Source organism: Chroicocephalus ridibundus, chromosome 1, assembly GCF_963924245.1.
Source record: "Chroicocephalus ridibundus chromosome 1, bChrRid1.1, whole genome shotgun sequence".
In the NCBI taxonomy this organism is placed as follows: Eukaryota; Metazoa; Chordata; class Aves; order Charadriiformes; family Laridae; genus Chroicocephalus; species Chroicocephalus ridibundus.
In genome coordinates, this window is record NC_086284.1 from 176,747,386 (window position 1) to 176,771,854 (window position 24,469).

Genomic DNA, 24,469 nt, shown 5'->3' on the forward strand with positions numbered 1-24,469 from the left:
AACTAAAGAGAGCAAAAAGGAAACTAGGTTCTCTTATTTTTTGAGCTCCTGAAGGATAGCAAAAGCGGGTCAACCTCCCTCAGAGCAGAATCCCAATGAAAGCCTGACTTTTGGTAGAAATACGACAGTCAGGGAACTGTGGATGCATTTTATGGTGGTTGTGCCTCAATGCTCACGATCACACCAGAGTCTTCCCACAGCAGGGCAGTACATTGTGACTTTGGTAGAATTTACAGAGATAAACACAACAACGATGCTACGTGCTCTGCAATATAGGGCTTACTGATAATTCAACTCAGCAATGGGCCACGGCATGCAATACTTACGAAGAAAGAGGAGTGAAGTCAGACTCCTTATTTTGAAAAGAAGTGACAGAGACAACAAAAGGTAAAACATGAGCAAAATTCCAACAGTGATGGTGAGAAGTGTGTGAAAGAAGAAGCAAAGCGAAAAGGTCTGCAGCAAGGTTAAAGCTGGCAGAGCCGTTCATTCCCTCCTGCCAGTGTCAGGTATGGCAGTGGTGCTGAGGGAGCTGACTGTGCGGACTGTGGGGAAAGTGGGGGTAGAAGGGGCAGATGTGCATAACTATGTGTGGATCATAGTAGAAGTGACAGACAACACGCAAAGGATAACAAAGGACAGAGTGTGGAAGGCACCAGCAGGTCATAAAGGAAAATTGTTTTAATCACTTCTCAGGACTAAACTGTACATCTTTCAGAAGACTGTAAAGCTATTTAAACAAAAGCACCAAGCCACGTCAGACAAGCCACAGCAAAGAAATAACGAGGCAAGATGGAAGACTTAATCCAGGATGTAAAGAGACGCATATGTTTACGACCACTTCCCAATGCAGTGCATGTTCTGCTTGGTGAAGGAGAATCTGTATCACTGGCCAGCTCCTTCCTAAACCACGCAAACGCTGCCTCTCCATGCACACGCACCTCTTGAGTACAGCCAGCTTTTGTGTCACTGAAAGAATGACTCCAAACAGGCACAGATGAACTCTACAGTAATTGCAACAGCTGAGGAAATTACCCGGAGATCTTCAAGGGATTGACAGGCAATCAGAAAATTCTGACAGTATTAAAATTACATTATCTAAATCTAAAAGTATATCCACACCTGAACACTGATTTTTTTATCTCATCTCAAAGTAGGTATTGTAGAAAGGATCCAGAAAGGAAAACTAGCATTAAACCAGAGATGGAAACTCACATTTCATATGTGTAGTTTCAAGAGAACTCAAGGCTATTATGACATAAGCGTGCAAAAATGTGCATGGTAAAGATGTCAGCTACACACACCAATTAGCTTTGAAGAGAAATCAAAGCAAATGCTTACACAATGTACTGTTAGATTTTAGAGATCGCTACCACAAAGAGACATAGAAAAAAAGCCTGGAAACATTTAAAAAGGATGGGTATACTATGCAGATGATCAAGTACTATCCAAAGTTCAAGTAGCTGCAGTTCACATTTGCAAGGAGTATTCATTTTTATGCTTTGAAGTATGACATTGACACTAATTATTTAAGTTTTGAAAAAAAATCTTGAGCGCGTATTTTTACAAAATTACCAATAATTTACAAAACTATCCCTGGCTCTCCAACATTTAACAAAGTATCGCTTGTAATTGCTATTTCTTTCAAAATGTTTTTTTCATTAAATGTAAAGAAATTAAGACTGGGCTGTTACAAACAGGTTGGAAACCCATATTCAAAGCTTACAGGGTTTGTTGAACTGTACTGTCACAGTATTCACCAGAAGGAATTTAACAACAGGACCAAGCCAGGTACCCTAAAACAATGAAGAATTTTCACCTATGCAAAAATCAAGAGCTACTTTCCAGCTACTATCAAAACATAACAGACTCCAAAAATTAACCAAAGAACCACAAGAAATTGCTCAAGAGAAGGAAAGCATGTAATGTTTCTTTTTGGCCACATCTGTGCGGTAGAAAAGGCGTTTCCACCTGAGTTGTTATTGAATCCATGAGGTTGCGCGTGGGTCAGGCAGTCAGGGTGCCCACCAAGGCAGAAGGTAACGTAACAGCACTCAGCTTGCCAACAGACTTTTATTCACTCAGGAGAAAAGCCACATGGTCCCTGTTAGACAGAGGCTGTTGGGTCACAAGTCACTTTCCTGAGTCAAATTCTGCTCTAAGGTCAACGTTTCAGGCACCAGTAATGGGAAGGATTGGCTCCCATGTATGGCAACAAAAGGCAAATTATTGCTAAGTAAAACAAATGATTTAAAATGTTCCATGTTTTTCCTGGGGAAGATTCATATATGGACCAAAGAATGGAATTTGCAAAACCTTTAATACTGAATTCCACCCGAGTGCTACTGAGGTACAGAATTGCAAACTATATTCTCTTAATAACTAAATTTCTCTGAGGACATTAATCTGCTTAGAGTCTAAGTGATAATATTTTTCTCCAATAGTAGCTGAACTTTTTGCGGGGGGGTGTTGCTATTTTTGGTTTTTTAGCAGACAACTGGAGGCAGGAGATCAAAGGATAAACATTTCTGCAGCTGTGGATGTACTGGCTTTTATCAGCATGGTCATCACAAGTAGATTCACAGCGAACAACCTTCCCACAACGGCAGGTGTAATTACATTTGTACTTTCTTACACACACACCCCACCTTTACAAAGAATCACTGCACAGCCCTATTCCTAGTCTGGTCAACTTCAATATTTTTTATAGTTTTGTGCTGTATGAACTTACATGACATGGAATGAAGCAAAACGAACACATTATTTTGTTTCTTTCTTGATATTCAAAAGAAGTACCCCTCCAAGGTTCTTATGAAAAAGTAAGTCACGTGAAGAACTGCTTGGGAAATATATTCATTTCTGCCCACCTGAAGTCAGCTATTGTTGAAGAGTTCAGAGATGGATCAGGAGTGCCTAACCTCAATGTAAACATATAGAAGTCATATAGAAGTCATATAGAAGTCATGAGAATACATCTACTGATTTTGGCAGTAGATATTCACTGTGGATATCTAGGCAATAAAATCGATGGGAAGGGAATGGAAAAGTATGACACCTTTTATTTCAGGAGATAACACTAGGTAAAACTCCCAGGCTTAGGGAAACCAGGCTAAGGTGTTTACAGGCTGCATCTAAACAGATATTCAGGCAAGAAAACTCATTCTTAAACTAATTACGTTTAAAATCAAAGAAAGAAGTATGTACCTACATGCTTTTCTGGATCTGGCTGAGATGATATCGAAATCTACATGTGCATCAGTGATTTGAAAGATTAAATCTCAACAAAGATGAAGAAGGATTTAGATGTTTTTGAAAATTCTACCCTTTGCTTTTTACTTTCTACCACATAATGCCATATGTCAATAAGAATATCAACAGAAGAAATTACGGTTTAGTACAATTCTGGTTGGAAATGACTTCAAGTAGATTTAAAACGCACTACTGTAAACAAATACCTGGCTGATATATTTTTTTATATGGCAACAGTAATTAGCAAGGTCCTTCAGAAAACACTATATGCACCTACCATAAACTCACACAATGTACAATAAATCAGAATTCAAAATACTAAAAGGCTTTTACCGTAATTTCGTAAGTTGTTCCAGGGTTAAGACTGGTAAGAAGAACTTCCAAACTATCTGGCTTTGTTGTGACCTGTGTATAAGCTGTTTGCATCCATGGGCAGACCTCTTTGTATTTAACAATATAGGAGAGAATTCTCCCATTCGGATTCCGTGGCGTATTCCATGACAGCAGAATCCCAGCAGAGCCCACCCTTTCACCTGCAAGGAACACAGGGGGTCCAGGATCTAAATAAAATTAAAAAAAAGTAATTTTTTTTTATATACACACATACACATATATAAACCAGCTTTTAATTAAGTTTCTAGATGATGGAGACACCTTCACAGTTTTTATAAAGAAATTAGATCATCTGCCACCAGAAACCAGTAAAACTACTGAAAATTAATGTACTGTTGAATAAAAAGATTTTTTTCTGGCTGGAGTCCTGGTACAAAAATGATTAAACGAATTTTGGAACACTGGGAACATTCTTCTATAAGAATGTAAAAAACGTAATGCTCAAGATCTTCATGGACAAAACAGAGTTTAATGCCAATTTAATATTTGAGATATTCTAGCATGCTTAGTTTCAGTGCTTTTCTCTAAAACCACTCAAAATGAAACTGCACTCTCTTACAAAACATGTCTGATATGGCTACAGTTTTCTGAAATGCCTCCAAATTCTGCCACTATACGTATGTCGTGGTTTTGGCCAAATTGGCCAAACTGGACAACGTATAAATTGGGATATGGATATTACTACATGACACAATAGCAAATTTTTCTAAAGCTTACAAATTGTTCTCCTTTATGCTTTTTTTTTTTGGCCCTTTTTTTTTGGCCTTTGTTTGTTTGTTTGTTTTTAAATAGTCAGGCTAACAGATGACTACAACTACAACTCATATCCAGGGTTGCTTCTTAGAAGTATCTGATAGAGAAACTCTCATGCTTTTATAAAACGCCTCAGATTCAGTGTATATTTTTATGGTTAAAGAAGATGAAAATTTCTAATGAGTGTTCAAAACTGATTATCATTTCTCAGATACTAATGCACATATAATAAATACAAAAAAGCATATTTTAAAAAAATCAAGAAAATTTCATCAGGCATCTTTAACTTACTTGTCACATTTGTTGTCACTGTTCTACTTGCAGGTGAACTGTGTAGTGAAGAAGAAACTGCAGAAACTGTGACATTGTATGCTGTTCCAGGAATAGTATTAGAAAAATCAGCCTGAAATAGGACATAGATTCATTTAAGTCTTTTACCAAGAATCATGAAAATGAAAAAAAAACAACACCAAAACGAAAAGTTTAAGCATTGTATTACTGAAAGTGACCTGTTAATAAGCTTTTAGAAATACAACAGTATCTACAACAGTAAAAATAGTAGTTTACATATTAGCTACAGTACAATATTTTGCCATCTTATTTAACTATAGCCTCTATAAGATTTGTATAACATTCAATATTAAAGAACAACAAAATTAACTATTAATTTTATCACAGAATCACCTCAGTGTATCTATAGAGGTTTTTCTGTATCATCATTGCTATTAAGGTACATACGAAGCATTATAAAATTCCTTTTTGAAAGAATAAACACAATAGCAGCCTGAAAAACTTACAAGTTTCTGACCCTTAAGCTACCCCATCTTTTGAAATAAACATATTTAACAACTTTTTAGCAAGCATTTATACAAAATACCTGTATCTTTGCAGTTCCAATGAAAAACAAAAGCAAACCAACTAGAACAACCATTATTTCTGTTAATATTATTATATTTTCCTGAAAGCAGAATCAAAAAAGTGCTTCTATTTCTTTTTGATGGCTTAGCAGTGAAATGTTGCCTGCATTAATGATTTAAGCACAGATCTTCCTGGCAAGTACACAATTAATGAGTCTGTATTACTCAGTAGCTCTGCCCTTCCTTTGTTAAACTATTCATGAACCCTTGGGTGACTGGCTGTATCCTTCTAGCAGACTTAAAAAAAAAAAAAAAAAGTAAATTCACTACCTGTTATTAGGTAACAAACTCTGGATGCTGAAATTTGCTCTCACCAATTTTTCAGTAATGATTTCAAATTATATTTGCATTAAATAGCTAAAGAGGTGAGCTTGAATTCCTCATCAGCACAGTGCATAAGGAAAAACTGGCCATGCAAGTCCTGTAATAAAAGCACATACTTGATACTCCCTAACTCCAAGATCTAGGATAACAACAGAACCGTGATCAGGAATAAGATCCACGTGAAATCTGTCTACATGTCCATATGGTAGTCTCCAATACAGTGAAAAAGAATACGATGAAACATTGAAGAATTTAAGTCCTTCGGGCTTTGCAGGTTCTGAAAGAGAATTATGGAATAAAAGACATTAACTTAAATAACCCCCTTTATATATAAAAGCATATACTTGCTACATGAAGGATAATTGCTAATTAGCCTAGATACAGCAGTATAGTTGCTATACTACCTCTAAGACTCAGTTGATAATCTCCAAGCTATGCTGTGCAGACATCCCCATTCACAAAGAGCAAGCTCAAGTATCTCTGCCCAGTGTCCAGTTAACAAAGAATCTCTGCACAGTCCTGGTGCTTCTGCTGTCCTCGACCTTAAGGCTAGCACTACTACTGTCATAACTAGTGCTACTGTTACAATGCAAGATGTAGCTGCTGCTTGTTCTGTTGCTGGCCACAGGGGAGTTAACTCGTCTATACTTTTCCTATTTTTGGAATTCTGGTAATTCCATGAAGTCTAGTGAGTTTAGTCCCCAAAATTTGGATGTTTTACTCCTTTTATTAAAGACAAGTTTTCACCCTACCCCTGTCAAACCATCTCACTTTCTTCTGCCCTTAAATGCACCTTTAAATCTGTATCATCCACTCAAAGCTTAATAATGAACGAGATCTTAGCTTCTTCAGGAGCTCATTAAAACATCGTCTACTTTTAATATTGTATAATTTATCCACCTGTCTAACCCATAGCCATGTTCATCTGTCTCCTTTCTACTTCGGAAAGTACGTGCAGCTAACTACTGTCCCTATGCTTATCTCCCAGGGCAAGCCCAGTCAGTGATGCTATCTGTCACATTTGAGATTTGCCACTGCCCTTGCACTCAGTCCTCTGACTCCCTTCCTAACATGGTTCTTCAGAATTCAAACTAAATCTTCCAGTACTGTTTATACACTAACTCATACTATGCAGTCTGAGTATCATATCACTTCTGTCCAGTAAGAGCTCCGCTCCTTTCTTATTTACCATAAATCTGCTTAGATTATATAGCTTTCACAAACTCTTTACATAGACTACCCAAAGTTGCAGAATCATTACAGATTGCTCCAGTTTTGCCATCAAATAATCTATCTGATATATTAATATATCCAAATATTATATTTAGGTTTTATATTCAGTCTGTAATTGGCTAATTTGTATAATTTTTAAATTGTTGCTTTATTTTAATACTAACAGAACAAAAAAAATTAATAATATATGTGGAGGTGTGCAAGTGTAACTGAGAGCATAATTTCTTCCTTTTAGAATACTTTTAGAAATTCTAAGTCCTACTGTTACCATCAGCACTATTATTTCCATGGATCTCAACCTCCTTTAAAGCTGGATTTTATGCTTATAGAGGTCTTTTTACACAGAACCATGATTAATCACTGAGTGTGCAGTTATCACAACACTTAAGTCATCTCTTTACCTCAGTTACATTTCTTCTGACTCAGCAGCAGAAGACAGCATAAAAATGTCCTCATGGAAAGAGAAATTTAGTCCCGTGAAGCTAATGCGCTCTCTACTATTATCCCATGACTGAGAACTACCCTTCCCACTGACATTGAAAAAAATCTTCAGTTCTACCCTTCTGCAGATTTAACCATATATGTGGGAATGCGTATGTGAGTATGGTTCACTCAAGCCTCATTGCACCTGCTCTTCTTCAGTCCTCCTCTCTGTTTCATGCACACACACCTCTTACCAGCAGTGGTCAGCATATTTCTGTAAAGTATATAGCCAGTATATCTGTGTAAAGCATAGTCAGAACAATTTGCTGTAAATTTCACAATTTCTCCTCCAAAAATACTACTTAATGTCTGCAATATATATTCTGAGTGAATGGACTGAAAATTACTTGAAGTTGAGTACATACATCAGTGAATATGGAGTGCAAAACACAACAACATGTTAATTTTTCCAAAAATTAACCATTATAAACCAGCAGGCTCAGCACCACAACATAATGTCAACACATTTAAGTAAAAGGAAGCACAATTAGGTCAACCAAACTGACTTAAGTCTTCTTTGCATTAGAAAAAAATATTAATTGCAATTAAAGTACTATAGCATTGTGGTCCTAGTTTGAACATTCAAAGACGTGTAAGATTTTTCTTATTAATTTTACCCTCAAGACATTACCTCAAAACAAATGTAAGGATTTTCAACCCTACATCACTTTATTTTAAGGGCTCTCTTTGACCTCTTGCTTCAGTCCGCCTGACCAAGGCAGAAGCACCAACAGTTTGTCAAGCACTGATCCCAAAAGAGACATACAAATATCATGACATTTGGTCAAAGTAGTCAATCAATGACAATTTCCAACACTTCTCAGGTCTTCCTCATATAACCATATCGTTGCCACAAAAATCCCTATAAAGAGTACTATAAGAAAGTAGTAAAAGAAACTGGCTGAGGTAGTTCTGATGCATCTTTCTGCTCTTTAAATTTCATCTGTAAATTGCAGACACATGTGTCAGTGTTGAGATTTTACCCCACTAAGTTCTAATTACAAACCTAATAAGAAACAGTCCTTGAATGGAGTAGTTTATGATCTAAAGCGTTAACTCTACAAGCATTTGTAAACCTGCTTAACTTCACTCACTGCAAAAAAACTACTGAAATTATATAAGGTATGTGTATGTGTATCAGCTCATGTGCAACTCTTTGCAGGATAAGACCTGAAAAACGATGAAAATAGTAAAAATGGTCAAAAGAAATGCAGCACAGCTAAAGAACTTGTGTTTCTGGTAGCACTAGATGCAGACTGAATAGGGTATAAGTAACGTTTGTCCACAAGCACAGAAAAACTGGTAATGCAAGATCTCTTGAAATTCCAATGTTATTATACAAAGTGAGATGTACAAAGCCAAATGTGCACTGTTATTGACAGCTACCATTCACCCGCAAGGAGAGAATGAAAGAAACAATACAGACCTGTTACAATTTCAATGGAAGCAGAAGTTCCTTCAATATTTCCTCTTAATCTTTGCAGCGTGAAATTATAAATGCCCCCAGCAGTCAGGTCTGTAACACTGAAGTCAGTCAGTGCTCCTGGAATCCTGAACTTTTTTATAAAGGTGTTGTTTGATAAAGATGCTTTATAAGAAGTGAAGTTACTCTTGGTTGGATTCCACATTAAAGTTGCAGAGGAAGTATTTACCATTTTTAATGCCAGACCGCATATCCCAGCTGGTTCTAGAGTGGAAATTATTCAGATTAATAAAGAAAAATGTAATGCTTAGTCCTTTAAAATATAAGGAAAGTACCATCTCCTACAGCTTCATGAAATATTCAGACAAATTTTAGAAGTAAGATTGCATGGATATATAGTAAACAGTGTCATTATGCCGCACAGGGTAAAACCTGGGAATGTATCTCCTGCATGCACTATGTAATTTATGGAAGAAAATTCCATACTTATCGGATCTTCTGTAAGAACAGTAACGTTACTCACTGGTGAAACAGAATGAGAATGGAACACTTTGTAAACAGAAGGAGAGATTTTATTCAGTTAAAAGTTTTCTAAAATACATCATAGGCCACATAATTTCAGAAAAATGTTCATCTGTTCACTTAGGGATACAGTAAAATACATAGTCTCAGTGATTATCCCTTTTTTCCTTTTTAAATATCTTTTTGGTTACATTAAGATTCCTAAAATCATAGATAATTATTTACAAATAGCACTCCATTAATCTGTGCAGCACAGCTGTGGTTAGAAAATAAAAATGTTTCCATTCCTCTTAAAAAATGAGTCTTTCAGATTTTTGATTTATCTTGCTTGAAGATTTCTGAAAAATCCTAATTAGCATAATCCCATTATGGTCTGGATTATTCATCATGAAAAAAAGTCCTAAAGGTTTGCCATTAAAATGATAAGAGTAATCTCTTCATAATCTAGCCGTATACTGGGCTCATCCACAATACTCTTGAAGATATTTGCTTGAGGATAAAAAGCACCTTCAGGACCATGATGATGATTTTTCTGTTGCGCTTTTCATTAACAAGAATCTGCAGGACTAGATCTGGTTTTCTTCAGAGATTCACTCATCTTTAAACAACTAAGTGCAGAGCCTCCTTTACTGTCTACTGGGTTAAGGAGTTATTGTTCAAACAAACCACACAAAATCCATCGAAGAAGGGAGGAGGTCTATGACATGCACGTGTATAAATCTCAAAGCTGATTTATTTTCTGATTACACTTAGCTGCTCTTTATCTGCTTTGCCAGTCCAGCATCCAGTATAAATCTATTCCTTCAAATACCTGCCACAAACAAATTATCCTCTTATTGTGCTGTATCACAGCAGCATTGGAAAATCCATGTTTGTGCAGAGACAGAAAATGAGTGTGAGAACAGGTTAATTTTCTGGACCTTGTTAAGCTGTCTGAAGCACAATTCCTCTTACTCTTTTAAGCATTCTGCAGCCTTGTACAGCAGCAATCCTCCAATCTTAGATCATGGGCTTGCAAGAGTTTAAGAGATGCAGAAACAATTGTAAACAAAATGCAAGGTAATTCTTAAAGCTTAGGATGCTATTCTGGCAAGATCTTACTCTGCTAGAGCTGGAAGAATTTTGCGAGTCCACCTCTTTTTTCAAACAGGTATCTGCAACTATGTCTAGACTCCTCAACTTCAACCCAGCAAGTTACATACAAGGCTCCCGTTTAAAAAAATATCACAAGAAGCAGCGGAACTTATGCCCCAAAGTTAAAGTTTCATTTTGAACTGTGTAACCCTTTTGAGTCACTTACACAGAATGATTTAAATGTCTCTGAACATTTACTGTTTTTCAAAAAGAAAAAAAGACAAGTTATAAGGTATTTTCTTACTTGTGATGACTTTTTTCTCCACCGCCACAGAGGAATCCAAGCCTTTAACTGTCCTTAACTGAAAAAAGTATTCTGTCCCAGGGGACAAATTTTTCACTACAGCTCTGCTGTCATAAACAGTTCTGGTAAGTACCTTTTCATTATTCTTCAGAGAATATGAAAGCTATGGAAGAAAAAGAATTTCTTACATCAGACTATTTCACATTATAAAAGTAATGTTCAGAGAGTCTAACTACCTGTTTATATAAAAATATTTACAGTATTTTCCACATTTTAAAGCCAAGAAAAAAATAAAGAATATAGCTTAAGTTTTATATTATGTTCCACAAGGCTGATCCCCTACTTACTCGAAATTCCTTGGTGAAGGCAGTGATTTTAATCTTTAAAAATAGATGGAGGAAGCAAAGTTAAGTCATGGCTTACAGGTTTTGTTCTCAGAGGAAGGATAATAAAGTGTACTCTGACTGCTCAGTCACACAGCTGTACTGATGAGCTGTGCAATTAACTACAAGGTAGAAAGAATGAGAATAGACAAGGGGTAGAAAAGCAGCCTAAGGATTAATCAACAGGATAAGAATTATTTTTTTTTTAATTCTAAAATGGAGACACTGCCGAAATCTCTGTACCTTTCTGGCGAAAAAAGAAGAAAAAAAAAGAAAAATTAAACAAAACCAACCAACGAATCAACAAACAACTGTGCACTGTTCAGACCTGAGATTCTGCAAAGAGTCCTAAGGAACCAGGCACTCAACGCTGCTCACTGGTATACTTTGAAAACTCACTTGTTTAGAGCCACTGCAGAGAAGTGCTGCAGATACCAAGTGATTGAATATTGGGCACCTAACTCATAGAGGCTGTGAGGGTTCCTTCTGACCTCCTAGATAACTCTAAGGTGAGAAAAAAAACTTCCTGTGATAGTCCTTTCTGTGGACATAGAAAACTGTTGCTGCAGACTGTTTCATACCTGCACTAGCGAAAGGCAAGACGCACACTGTGTCTGCCCTGTGGAGGAGAGCTCTAGACAAGCATCTCCAGCACACACACAAGGGTTTCTCAGATGTGGCAGTTAGTACTAAGAGATCAAGAAGGTTTGCAACTGCCTTCATCAGTGTGTCCTGTCCTTTCCTCCAACAGAAGAGGGATATTCTACACATGGCAGTGACCTAAAAGCACTTCGGTTCAGCTGCTATTCATTTGGGGAGCAACGATCCAATTCCCCTCTGTATATTTTACCAGCACAGTATCTGTTAATACACGCTAAATCTTGAAGACTGTCATCACCTTATTAGAATTACAGCACTGCAAAATGCTAGAAGCAAAGCTATAGATTAAAGATTTACATCTAGTATAAACAAGTTTGGAAAGTACCTTTTGTATGCTTTTCGCTCTACAAACTACAATATATTGCATAGAAAGTTGGTGAGCTGGGATAATTAATTTTAAATGATTAGTAAAATGATCCCTTTTATGCAGGTGCACCTTACTAAGCAACCAGTCTACTGAAGCCTTTCTCATTAAAGATTTAAAGATAAGCTCATTTATTCAGACAAAGCACTGTCTAATGTGGCTGCTTGCTCTATGAGATGCTGAACAATAATACTGTGCCATAAAGATTAATATTACAGATGACAATTACTTTCCACAGGATGGTAAAAATAACCTGCCCATGTACAAAAGTATATCTGAACTGGTTCAAAACATGAATGAGAGAACTGAATTTAATTTTAAAATTTTTAAAAATACTCCAGGCTACATCAGCAAATTGTGCCGTGATAGGTTAACTGGCTACTCTTACTCATTCGGATCAATACAGCTTTACGCTAAAGAAGAGAGAAAAAATGTCAAGAAACTATACTAAGAACAGTCAGATTTCAAGTTTTAGGTAAGGATATAATAAAAATCATGGGGAAGGGGAAAGAAAATAATTGGACACTGTAATATTGGGGTATAAACTGTGCAAGACCATTAAAGCAAAGTCTCATGGTACTGCTACGTACTAAAGAAGTAGTAGTGCTACATACAGAAGATATATTTAAAGAACAGTTTACTATCACAAAGTTTTATTGACTGCATGACTGTGGTCATACAGTGACTGCAAAATGCAAAGGATAATACAAGACAGACTGCAAAAGACAGGATACAAAAGAGAGACCAGTTGAATGTTGTAGTGAAACATGACCCACAGACGAAGTATTTAGATGTCGCAGTGGGTTGTTTCTGACCAGAGAACTGAAAGAACAGAAATAACTCTAGAATTTGTGCTAAGAGTTGCAAAGGTTATGGTTCAAACTACAAATGCTGAAGAGTCACTCTATAATAGCAACCATGAAATATTAATACTCAGCTTCTTTGTAAGAATAAAAATAAAAAGTCCAGCATAGTGACATGTAATTTGAAAAGTAGAAATATTTTAAAATGAACAAGTAAATCAAAAGGAAATTATGAGGAGCACCCAAAAGTGTCATGGTATGAAAAACACTGAAATGCAACTATAATACATAATACACTACTCAAGAAGTTTGTAGAGGGAATGTAGAAATAGCAAAAACATTTGAACAGTAAAGACGATTACTTTAAAAAAGATATCCTTACAAAACTGTAGATCATGTCAAAACAAGAAAAATAAAAACTATAAACTTGTCTAATTTATGCAAACTAACTTAAGAAGCACAGGGAAGCAGGGCAGGGCAGAAACACAGGTCAGCAAGCCAAAAGAGACACTGAAGAGCAAATTGAAATGGTATAACAGCTAATGAAAACAATAATTTAAACACACAATCAGCTTATCTGGGTGTTGGGGAGGCCATTAGCTGACCAAAGCACAAAGGCAGCTCTCAGTATAGACAAGCCCATATAAGAAATAATAACAGTATGATTTGTTTCAATGGTCAAGGATGATCCCACACCAGAATCATTATTAATGAACTATGAATTTTGAGTCAAATTGAGATGTCTCAAATTGAAATGTCCACAGGAGAGGTTTTTAAGAAAGTCTGACAGCAGTCAGAAGTAAGCAGCATGTTATTGCCTAGGAAAGGAATAGGAAGCAAAGCAGAAAACGCTATTAATCTTTTGATAACTCTATTATGCACCCAATCTCAAGAAAGATACCAAAGGCTTAGGAAAAAAAAAAAAAAAAAAAAGAGATGTAGAACAGCTTCCACATAAGAACACTTCACAAAAGACAACTGAAAAATTAAAGCTTATAAAATCATGAAAGATATGGGTATGGTAAATAGGGAAGTATTAGCTCTTTATAATACCGCAAGAACGTAAGGAATACCAGGTTTAAAATTAAAAAAGTGTACTCTTTCAAATAGAGCATAAAAAAATTGTGAGGTATAACGGTTTAAACAAATTCAGGAGAAAAAGTTACTGTTTTTTTATGTATGCCCAGTTTCAACCTATCACTCAGGAAATCCCTAAACTACTTAGTGCGCAGGGCCAGGACAGTATGGGAGGTATCAAATGTTTGCAGTCTTGTCTTGTAAATTGCTATATTTAAAAAAAAAAAAAAAAGGTTTTATTCTGTAACTTTCTAAACAAAATATTTACATCCTTCTATAAAGAATTATTTTTCTTTATTATGCAGTTTAATTAAATTAACTTGTATTACAAACTTGGAAAGCTAAGAAAAAACGCTTACATTGCAGTTGCATTCAATCCTTGACCTGTAATCTTCTTTTTTATTGCACACTAGCTGAAAAACCAGGTTTTGAAAGCTTTTAAAAGCATAATTTTATAATACTTTAAAAAAAGAATATGTATTATGAAGTACATATTTAGCTGATCTTCTCCCATAGCAGTATTTCCCTCCCATACTTATTTGAACTATAGAGACAAATATTTATTGTTGGGTTTGCAGTACACATAGGATGATAATTTCAATGAGAAATTAACAAATAAATAAAAAAATAGATGTAAAGGATTGCATTGGTTTCTTTCCATTCTTATCTCACCTGAAACATATCAAATCCTCCTCTTGGTAGCTTCCAAGAAAAATAGACTGTATTTTCTTCTTGCCCAAACACCTGTAAATCTGACGGTGGATCAGGATCTGAGGTAAAGCAGTGGATGCAAAATTTAACATCAAAATAATCTATATTCATTTGAAGGAAATTAACATCTACAGAAGACACTGCTGTAATTCATTATTTTATAGTTCAGTGTAGAAAGACTACTTAAGAAGAATATAAAATAAATTAAATTCACCTCTACATATTAGCAATAGAATCAGAAATAAAAGCAATTTTGTAAATTTTTATGGAAAAGTTGTATCATCCTAATACTACTGCTGATTCAATTACTGGAAGAATCCCATTAACTACAGAGGAAATTTATTTGTGTTTTAAAAGCTTTTATTTACTTAGTAACTTTTAAGGATGTTTAGATTGACAAGAAAGACATATATACATTAACCCAGACGTTGTTAAGATGCATTGATTTAATAAGGAATAGCTTTTCTTAGACAACACCTTAAAATGTAACAACCCTAGTTAACTGAAATCATTAAAAGTTATTAATAAACCGGGAACCTACAGGTGCTAATCTTGAGGATAGTGGGGTGACTTCTTTTTAATCCTTTGGTTGTCACAATACTGATTAAGAAATCAGTGCCTGGCAGAAGACTCTCAAATTTGTACATTCTACAAAGATTAAAAAAAAGAGATTGTGTTCTTTAGGATTTTAAAAATGCATGTTTTCTTCATATGTTAATTCTTCATAGTATTATGGATATTATTTACACATGATGCATGTATACTTGTGTATATGTTGTCAGTCAAAAACTATTTTAGTATGATAAAATCTTAAATATGATGCATCACACTATGGTTCACAGCAAGTTCAAGTTCAAGTAGAAAGTCTTAAAAGATTAAATTAAAGATCCAGAATGACGCAGAGGTTCTACTGGTGCTCACTCCAGTGCGGTATTTTGTTTGCTCTTCTTTGCACAAACATATCGTGTGAGATTTGTAATTTGCTAAAAAATGCAATTCTTAAAATAATCTTTTTTTCACATAGGTATAGCAATGTATATCAACTAAAACACCAAATACATATCATATATAAGTAACACTGCAGCCTATTTATTTTAAATATACAGTGAAACATCTATTTTGAGTGCACGCCAGTTATTTTTTAAATGTAATCCTCATACCTTACACCGGAACGTAACATTTTCTCCTCATTGAAGACCTTACTGTTTATTGAAATAACATATCCATCAAACGTATTTTGGGCTGGTGGCCAGATAACAGTTACTGACTCAGAGTCTCTGCTACAGTTCAGATATTTAACTGCGCTTGGTACTGTGTGACAATAAAAAAAAAGCATTACTTTAAAAAAACTTTTTAAATACATTACTTTATGACAGGACTCATGTCATCAGAATGCAATGAAAATTGCACAAAAATAATGTCATGTCCTTGCTTATCTCATGGACACACAACCTAATATCACTGCGGTAATGTGTATAGGGACTTCATTATCCACAAGATGCAGAGCCAAACTGTTTCCTACTCTGTAATGCTACTGAATGAAGTTCTGGCACCACTGTTGTGGAGTTCCTCAAAAATGAACAATTGCTCAAGAAAAGAAATGTCAGTATAACAGGTAAGATACTGGGCTGAGACCAAAGTCCCCACTAGCACAGTATCTTGTATTCAACAGTGGCAAAAAGTGTAGGTCTACAGAAAAGCAAGACTTGCACAGAGTGATAATCCCCTTCCATAATCTCTCAGACTGTGATTTGCAGCCCAAGTATTTCCCGAGTCATTGGTGATACCTGAATAGACTTATTCACAGTGACATCAAAAAGAAGCAACATGCTTGTGTTACAAGTGAAAGCCTGATATAGACAGAGAGGAGAAACATAATTCCAAAAATGAGAGAATCATTTAAAATGAACATATTGGCTGGTGTGAGAAAAAGAAGCAGAAAAATCTGACTTCAAGGGATGTTAATTTAGAAAGGAAAAAAATAACAATGAAAGAATAGTTTTTAAATGTATAATGGAAGGAAGCTACTAGCAGCTAGGAGAAGAACTAGAACTAGAATAAAACAGATTTACTAACCCGAAGTAAACTACACATAGAAAACGCCAAATTTAGTCCTGATGTAATGGGAGACCAATGAGAGAATAACATAAAACTAGTTTAGCTCTGAACACCAAAGTGTGTTCAACCTAGCTGAAGTGAGAAATCAAATGTTAAACAGAAGTCTAAGGAAAAAGATTTTGTTTTCTGTAATGTTGGTAGACAGATATTGTGCAAATATCAGTTCCTGGAGTGTACACCTGCTTGGATCATTATGAAGTTAACATTGGTAGTTCATTGTAGTTCACGGTAACCATACTCAAATTCCCACTTTTAAAGAACACAAGCAGTCAAAGAATAAGGAAAATAACAATGAAAGAGAATAAGGAGAAAATTATGAAGATGAATGAATTGCTTTTCTCTATTTGAGACAAAAATAAAATTGAAAAAAACAGTAGAAGAAAGCAAGACATATAGATGGAGTAAAATAAATGCTGAATTTGACAACGTTGTGGTCTCACCTGTCTCTATTTCCTTTGTCACAAAAATGCTGTCTCTGAAACCTTCCTTTTCTGTTCGAATTGTAAAGTTGTACAGCTTACCAGGAGTAAGGTTAGAAAATGTTGCTGTTTCTTGCTTGACCTTCTGGACCTAGAAAACCAAATACAGCTTTCACAGAACTGCTTGCAAAATTTACTTATTTTATATAAATGGTACCTCCACTTATTCCAATAGGAGACATGGCATTTAATTTAGCCTCTCATTACTTAATAGGAGACTTGAAAAAATAACTGCAATGCCTATACACAAGTGGTCTTTTAAAAAACATACCCTGAAAGCACTTGCACAGTTTATACATGTGACTTCGTATTGATGAAAATCTCCATCAGCACGGTCCCAAGCAATCTGTATTGAAGTGTCCGTAATGTTACCTTCTCGTATGTTGAGTGGAGCTGCCAGACCTACAGAAGCACATAAACCACATTATTGTTCAACCCAAGGCTTTGTTCAATCCGACACTTTTTATATCTCCTGTGGAGTCATAAAAGTGATGACGATCAGTAACAGTTTCAAACAAATAGAGGGCAAAATCCCATCTCAGGAATGCAACCACATGGACATTCCAAAATAGGAAAATGGAGGAAGAACAAATAGATAATACTGCCACTATTCCAAGAAAATAGCTTGCTTGCTTATCTTAAACTCACATGGGGCTGAACATGCACTTCTCCCTGAGGATAGAGCTGGCACTCCTAGGAAGAAAAATCCTCCAGAAAGAAGTTAATCCCTCCAATACCACCACCATAGTGCTCAGGATGTACCTAAATTTTGTCAAACTGCTCAGCAAGACAAATACACTTTATCCCTAATTAGTAAAGCCTTGTATGGCACAATTCAGATCCCATTACCGAGGACCTTCCATTCTTCTCTGCATCTCTTTCACCCCTACTACAGCTCTTTCTGGCTGGAATGTACCAAAAATTATACTTTTTCTAAGAAAAACTGTATACATGCAAGGGGCCAGTTTGGTTTTTTTAATTCCAAATTTTTGGGGACCTAGAAGAGACAGACCAAAACTAAGTTTTCTAAGGCAGTTTCACGCTGAATTTAGGAAATACTTTCATAAGATTCATCAAATCCCAAGTTTTTATTAAAACTATTTTTTAAGAAAAATCAGATTTCAATGTTTTCACTATTTAGGGAAGAATTTTTCTGTCTTGCAGTCATTCTCTTCTGTCTTCCTTGCTTCTTTTTATCCTTTCTTAATTTTTCCTTTTATAATGTTCCTACTCTGAGAGAAATAAAGTAGAATTTCAAAGGAAAATGCTAAAACAGGAAAAGAAAAACTTCTAGAATTATAATTACCATTAAAAACAGGAAAGTCAAAACATAGAATTTCAGCAGGTATTTTAAAACAGTTCTTAAGTTCTGACTAAAAATCCTTTTTAAAGGCCTTGCTAGAAGGAGTCCCCTTCCAATAATACTTTTTAAAATGTCATTGTTATTGAATTTATTATCTTGAAAAATGGGAATCTCAATGCTTTCATTATTTACTTAAAGATGAACTGGGAGGAAGAAACTTACTAATTTCAAGACACAGAAATAATTCCATTGATACTAATCTTCTTGACTAAACCAAATGATAAAAATGTGGGATTTTTTCCCACAAGGACAACAATTTAATACAGCCTAAATTCCTGAAATACTTGCTAGACATTTTTATAGACCTGATAAAAAAAAGCAGTTTAGAAAGTTTAGAAATGATACGGGATAGTTATAGTCTTGTTTAAAAACCAGCTAGTGTTAGTATAATTATTAATTGCTTTCACAGCTATATCAAGGTGATTTTTAAATAGCCTGTGTTTTCTACTGCACTGAAATCAAAATAAAGTTAAAAGAATTTATAAATCAAAATTCAATTTGGTGCAATTTTATAGGAATAAACTTAAAATACTCACATGTTTTTACACCAGATACACAATAAAAAGAGCTCAACATTTTTCCACTTTTTGTGGAGACACAAAAATCATATTCTGTTCCTGCAGTAAGGTTCTCAATTCTTATTTTACCGTCGCTTTTTAAAATGAATGTCACATTAGGTCCTCCTTTACTTGCAACATATATACCATCAAAAACTCCAATATCAGGCATGCGAACAAATAATACCACAGCGTTGCTATATAGCACATAAGGAACTACAATTTGAACAGGCTTGGGTTCTAAGAGAAGAAGGAAAAAAAAAAAAGCCAGATGTTAAATCAGTTGAAAATAAATTCAGTGAAAACCACACAATAAATCTGAAGCAACTGCCCTGAGAAATATGCTTGCCCCATGCAAACAAATATCTACCATAATAAACCACGTCGCTCAGAAACAGTAAACAACCGAATCTTTTTAGGTGTTTAGTACTGGAATCCTAAAAGCATTTGACAAATGATTTAGGAATCAAAGCAAGTTAGTCTTCCGAAGGTACCAGTGAATTACTTTTTCAACCACAACTGTACCAAGAGGGTAAGTCAGGAGAGCTGAAAATATATATAGAAAGGTACAGGTGGACAGGGAGATGAGCATGAAGAATGAGATACATTTGATGGATGCAATATTGATGTGTTTCATTTTCTTCCCTTACAGCTGGCTCTGACAGCTGTGAAAAATCACATCTAGAATTTTCTGTCATCTCTGTCTTGAATGAGGTATTAAATCTAATTCTATATAAAAAATTCTGGAAAGGCTAAGCCTGATAACCTCCAAAATACTGAAATCATTTAGAAAAAATGACAATGCAGCATTTCATATATCTATAACCTGACAGCGGCAGCCTTCATATACCGCATGTGTAAGTGGATCCTGCCCATTCCTTTCACATATGGAAAAAATGTATACTGTGCCAAAAGCATTTCAATATCTTGATAAATTATGACTAACAGGAAAGACCCTTTGATAAACAATGTAAAGTTTCTACCTTTCAGCTACTACTACTTCTAACTTTGAAGTTCTAACTTCCTAACTTCTAACTCCCAGCACTCTCTCACAAATAGCAGGCTAATTTGTCTCTCATGGTTCACAGAACACCTAATGCATCTGCAAAAATTAGCGGTCTGTTTCAACCATTCCAGTATTTTGTTATTTCAGTGCAAATCAGTGATTCACTAAATTTCTTCTGTCAGTGGGAAGAGTATTCCCCGCTATAGTCCTCATCACAGCCAAACAATGTTCACTACTATCAATGTGTTTCCCAAAGCTGCACCTCCTTGAAAGTTATCAGCACCTGCTTTCCTGTTAACAGCTAGCATTGGATCGGTACATTTCACATTCTAATTTTGATCCTTGGCAAATTGGCTTGCTCTACCAAATCAGTTAGATGATAGTAATGATAACGAGACTGATGTGTGTATTATAGTCTGTAATTTCCACTGTTAAAAGATATCTTACTTAAAGTGCATTGAATAGTCTTCAGCTCACTCATAGTTCCATTACTGACACTTGCCACAGCTATTTCATAAGCCATTCCAGGAATTAGGAGATCAATCTTAAATTCTTCTGTATTGTTTACTAAAAACTTCATAGTGTCATCTATGGCTGCATTAGGTTTCACTTGAATGTAGGATTCATGACCCTCCTGTGGCAGCTTCCAGTGAAGAATTACACTCTCTTCTTGTACATCCTCTGGGCGAATATAAACAGTTGTAGGTGGACTGACAGCTTGATCAAAGAAAAAGATGTCAGTATGAAATCATAGATCAAACTTACTGTCAGTTTACAGTCACTTACTAATGATGCCTTTTGGTTTATTTTTTCTTCTAAAAATTTCATTATTTTAAAACTACTAATTCACTAAATTATTTCTTAAAATAATTTGTAGACAGCCACCTGTTACAGGCAGATTCTGCTTTCTGTTTTCTCATAACAAAACGGGACTCATTTTACAAGCATACTCTGTTCCATTGGATATATACAAAGCAACAAAGATGACACAATCAGAGTCACAGTGCCTATGATTAGAAAACTAAATTAATCTGTCTTCACCTACATAATTTGAGAAGTCATGGTAATGTTTCTACTTTGTTAAAATTAAATATACAAGTCATAAATATTTATCAAATAGGATGTCACTTCTTTAGAATAGAATAATGTGCTTTACGTAAGTGAATAAATAAATAAGGGGATAGATACTTTCACTCTTTTAGAAGGTTCTGAAGGTTAGAATCAGTAAACAGAGAATATAGAAAAGAATTCCCCTGACTTTCCCACAATACATCCCAACAAACTGCAATCTGTACATGGCCTTAAAAATACTTTTGTGCCTTGTATTTTCAATGTAAACTCTTTCTAGTGCAATAAAACCTCCAGAAAATGGATACATCACCTGTTGTGATTAATATAGGCTTCTCATGGCAGCTTAGAGTTCCTTTTTCTGCTACATTCTGTAAATATACCTGATACCGATGATAAGGTTTTACATTTCCTATTACTATTGAAGCCTTGCTTTTTTCAACTGGCAGCTGTTCCCAAATGTTGGTTTCAGTATCCAAAATGTTGACCAGGTAGTAATGAAAAGAAGCACTGGATGAATGTTGTGGAGGTTCCCACTTTAAACATATTTCTGCAGATGAAACATATGTAGCCTCTAACTTCTGGGAGTGCAAGGGTCCTATTGAATGAGATTAGGAATAGAAATAGGATAATAGCTTCTGTTGTCTCTTACCAATAACTAACCTTTGTTTCAAATACAGCCTAAAAAGCTAACAGTACACACTTACTTACATAAATGCTAAATAGTAACAAAGCAAATCAAACAAAGCAATTTTGTCTGTATAATATTGATATGCATGGGAATATTCTCACTATGTAATTAAGGTTTCCTGAATCACCAGCTCTTTATGTAGAATTCAGTCTCCTCACTCAGGTCCTCTCTCTTGTACTTCAGTCAGATCAGAAACACCATCTAAGCAAATGGTATGAATTGCCCATGTTGGTTAAAACCTGCTACTAATGAATTAAATGGCAAAATCTACTGAATTTCAGAAAGTGTAAATGTTCAATTTTTACCAATCATTTTTAAACAGTTCTTCATTATGTCTCCAACATCTCGTCCAACAACTCAGTCACCAGTCTAAAAATAAGTATTGGTCCTACTTGTCCTTGCCTGGACAATCGTGTTTCTGTAGATAGCAATGTTGCAGCTGAAAAGCTGATTTTGGAGGTGAAATATGTATTTGCTTCTCATAGAAGAAAGCAGGGGTATCTTTCCTCCATTATAGAGGTAACCTGCATTACAAGGTCTTATGTACAGAAAAACCATCAGATTAGGCAGCAGAGAGGCTAGTAGGCACAGGAGATGAGAGGACCCTCAAGTACACTAAAGCAGCCCAGAGGAAGTAGTGAATTCTACAAAATGCACTTGCTGGAGAAAAGGAACAGTTCTTTCCTCTAAAGAAAAATCTGTATTTTGTTCTGACTTGAAGAAAATGGACCTCTGTCTCACCTTTGCACTGCCTTGACAGAATTGGTAAACATGTTAGGGCAGTATGTTTTCTTTAACTTTTGCAAATCTGTATATTTTCCCAGTACCAGAGAAAGGGAAACCTGAACAAAATACACACATAAAATTGTGTCCGTGAAGTAATTTTTCCTTGAGGACATGTCCATTTCATCACCTTTAGGTGCAAAGATATTTTTCACCTCTACCAACTGGCAGGTTTCATTTGATTTCATTCATCTATATTTTACTAGAATACAAGTTAACTGGTTCAGGATTTTTTCTTATGCCATACTGCATCTTGCAGTGGGTCAAAACACAATGTCTTTTCAAACCATGAAGATTTTCTTAATCTTTACAGCAGATATATAGGGCTACCTCTATCTATTCCAACAAAAACTTTTACTTCAGATGGGAATACATGCTTCTGCATTTCATCAGCATGGCCAAAAAATACCTTACTGCTACTCTGATATCCAACTTTCCCTTTGGACATCAGTAGGAATTCTGTGACTAAAATTATGTTAAGAATAAGCTTTTAAAATATACTTCACAGAAACAGAATTTGTAGCTAGCTTTCTGCTTGGGGCCACTGAAAACTCCAGAGTTTTTCTTCATCAGTCTCAATCCACTATACCAACTGGTCAATCCTGGATTCAGAATTCATGTTCAGAATTATTTATATTTTCAGACAAAATATCACCAAAAGGAATAGTATAATTAAAGGAAAAGTATAAAAAGTGTATGATTATCTGGTTATTACTGCTATTTATTTTCATAACTTACTTGTTTCTACCTTCAGAATTGGACTTAAGGTAGTCTGTGCCCCTTCTGGGTTCCTTGCAGCTAATAAAAAACTATAGCAAAGGCCAGGAGACAACTGCACGATTTTTGTTTGAGTTGTATTCACAGGCAAGCTCAGAATGTATGGTTTCCACTGATCAAAATAGTACTTAATTATAAGCGCAAAGCCTGACTTAAGCCATACGTCCATATCACTCCACATAAATATAGCTTCAGTTGTCTGGACATCATGCACACTAAACGTGAAGTTTTCTGGTACCAGAGGTACTGAAAAAGAACACCAAAAATGAAAAAAATCATTGAAAATCATGAAAAACTTTTTATATGTGTGTCTTCAAAGATAAACATAATCAGGGGAAGGCTTTTAAAAATAAATGCAAAAGACAGGAAGAAATATAGTTACATTCGTATTCACAAATATATGGTAGCTGTATATAGCAGAAAAATCCAGTGAAGAAATAGCCTGGACCAGTGGGATCTCTCTGAAGGGCATAGCAGTCCGTTTCATTTTCTGGTATCATTGACAAAGTTGAGATAGCAGCGTTTAGAATATAAGGAGATCCATCTGTCCACAGGAGCTGACCTTCTTCCTACATTGAAAAAAAAATCAAACAAAAACTCCATATATTTTTATGTCATATTGATGAATTATTAAGGCTTTTGTCATTGCAAGCATATCTCCTAAACATCCAAAATTTACATACTTCATTTATACAAACTAATTATATAGGTAAGTTTTGAATGAAGTAAATGTTTCAGTGTAAAACTCAATCCTTTCTATTACAATAGATTACAAGATAATAATATAAGATAATAAGGCTAATGTAAAGTGTTTGATCATTACAAACAATAATGGATAGCAGATACAGATCAAAATAGGGTTAAAGAAGGAGAAACTGTGAGAATACAAATGCTACAGAACTAATCCTGCTCACAGTGTCACTAATTTTTATCAGTGTCACAGTGCCTGGCAGT

The 24,469-nt window shown here is 35.2% G+C and overlaps 1 protein-coding gene across 5 annotated transcripts in view; it reads right to left on the reverse strand.

Annotated features, from left to right (window-relative positions):
- PTPRQ (protein tyrosine phosphatase receptor type Q) overlaps window positions 1-24,469 on the reverse strand; it is a 137,711-nt gene that overhangs the window by 104,923 nt on the left and 8,319 nt on the right. For 3 of the 5 annotated variants that reach the window (XM_063322865.1, XM_063322868.1, XM_063322869.1), the window contains 15 exons: window positions 23,898-24,084; window positions 23,477-23,761; window positions 21,578-21,862; window positions 20,644-20,913; window positions 19,170-19,430; window positions 17,542-17,672; window positions 17,232-17,361; window positions 15,834-15,984; window positions 15,215-15,321; window positions 14,635-14,732; window positions 10,676-10,838; window positions 8,779-9,039; window positions 5,753-5,913; window positions 4,687-4,798; window positions 3,583-3,809 (listed from right to left, as the gene is read on the reverse strand). In XM_063322865.1, the coding sequence (XP_063178935.1) occupies window positions 3,583-3,809; window positions 4,687-4,798; window positions 5,753-5,913; window positions 8,779-9,039; window positions 10,676-10,838; window positions 14,635-14,732; window positions 15,215-15,321; window positions 15,834-15,984; window positions 17,232-17,361; window positions 17,542-17,672; window positions 19,170-19,430; window positions 20,644-20,913; window positions 21,578-21,862; window positions 23,477-23,761; window positions 23,898-24,084 (2,829 nt within the window). The remainder of the gene's footprint in view (window positions 1-3,582; window positions 3,810-4,686; window positions 4,799-5,752; window positions 5,914-8,778; window positions 9,040-10,675; window positions 10,839-14,634; window positions 14,733-15,214; window positions 15,322-15,833; window positions 15,985-17,231; window positions 17,362-17,541; window positions 17,673-19,169; window positions 19,431-20,643; window positions 20,914-21,577; window positions 21,863-23,476; window positions 23,762-23,897; window positions 24,085-24,469) is intronic. The other 2 variants (XM_063322866.1, XM_063322867.1) reach the window with 2 other exon arrangements.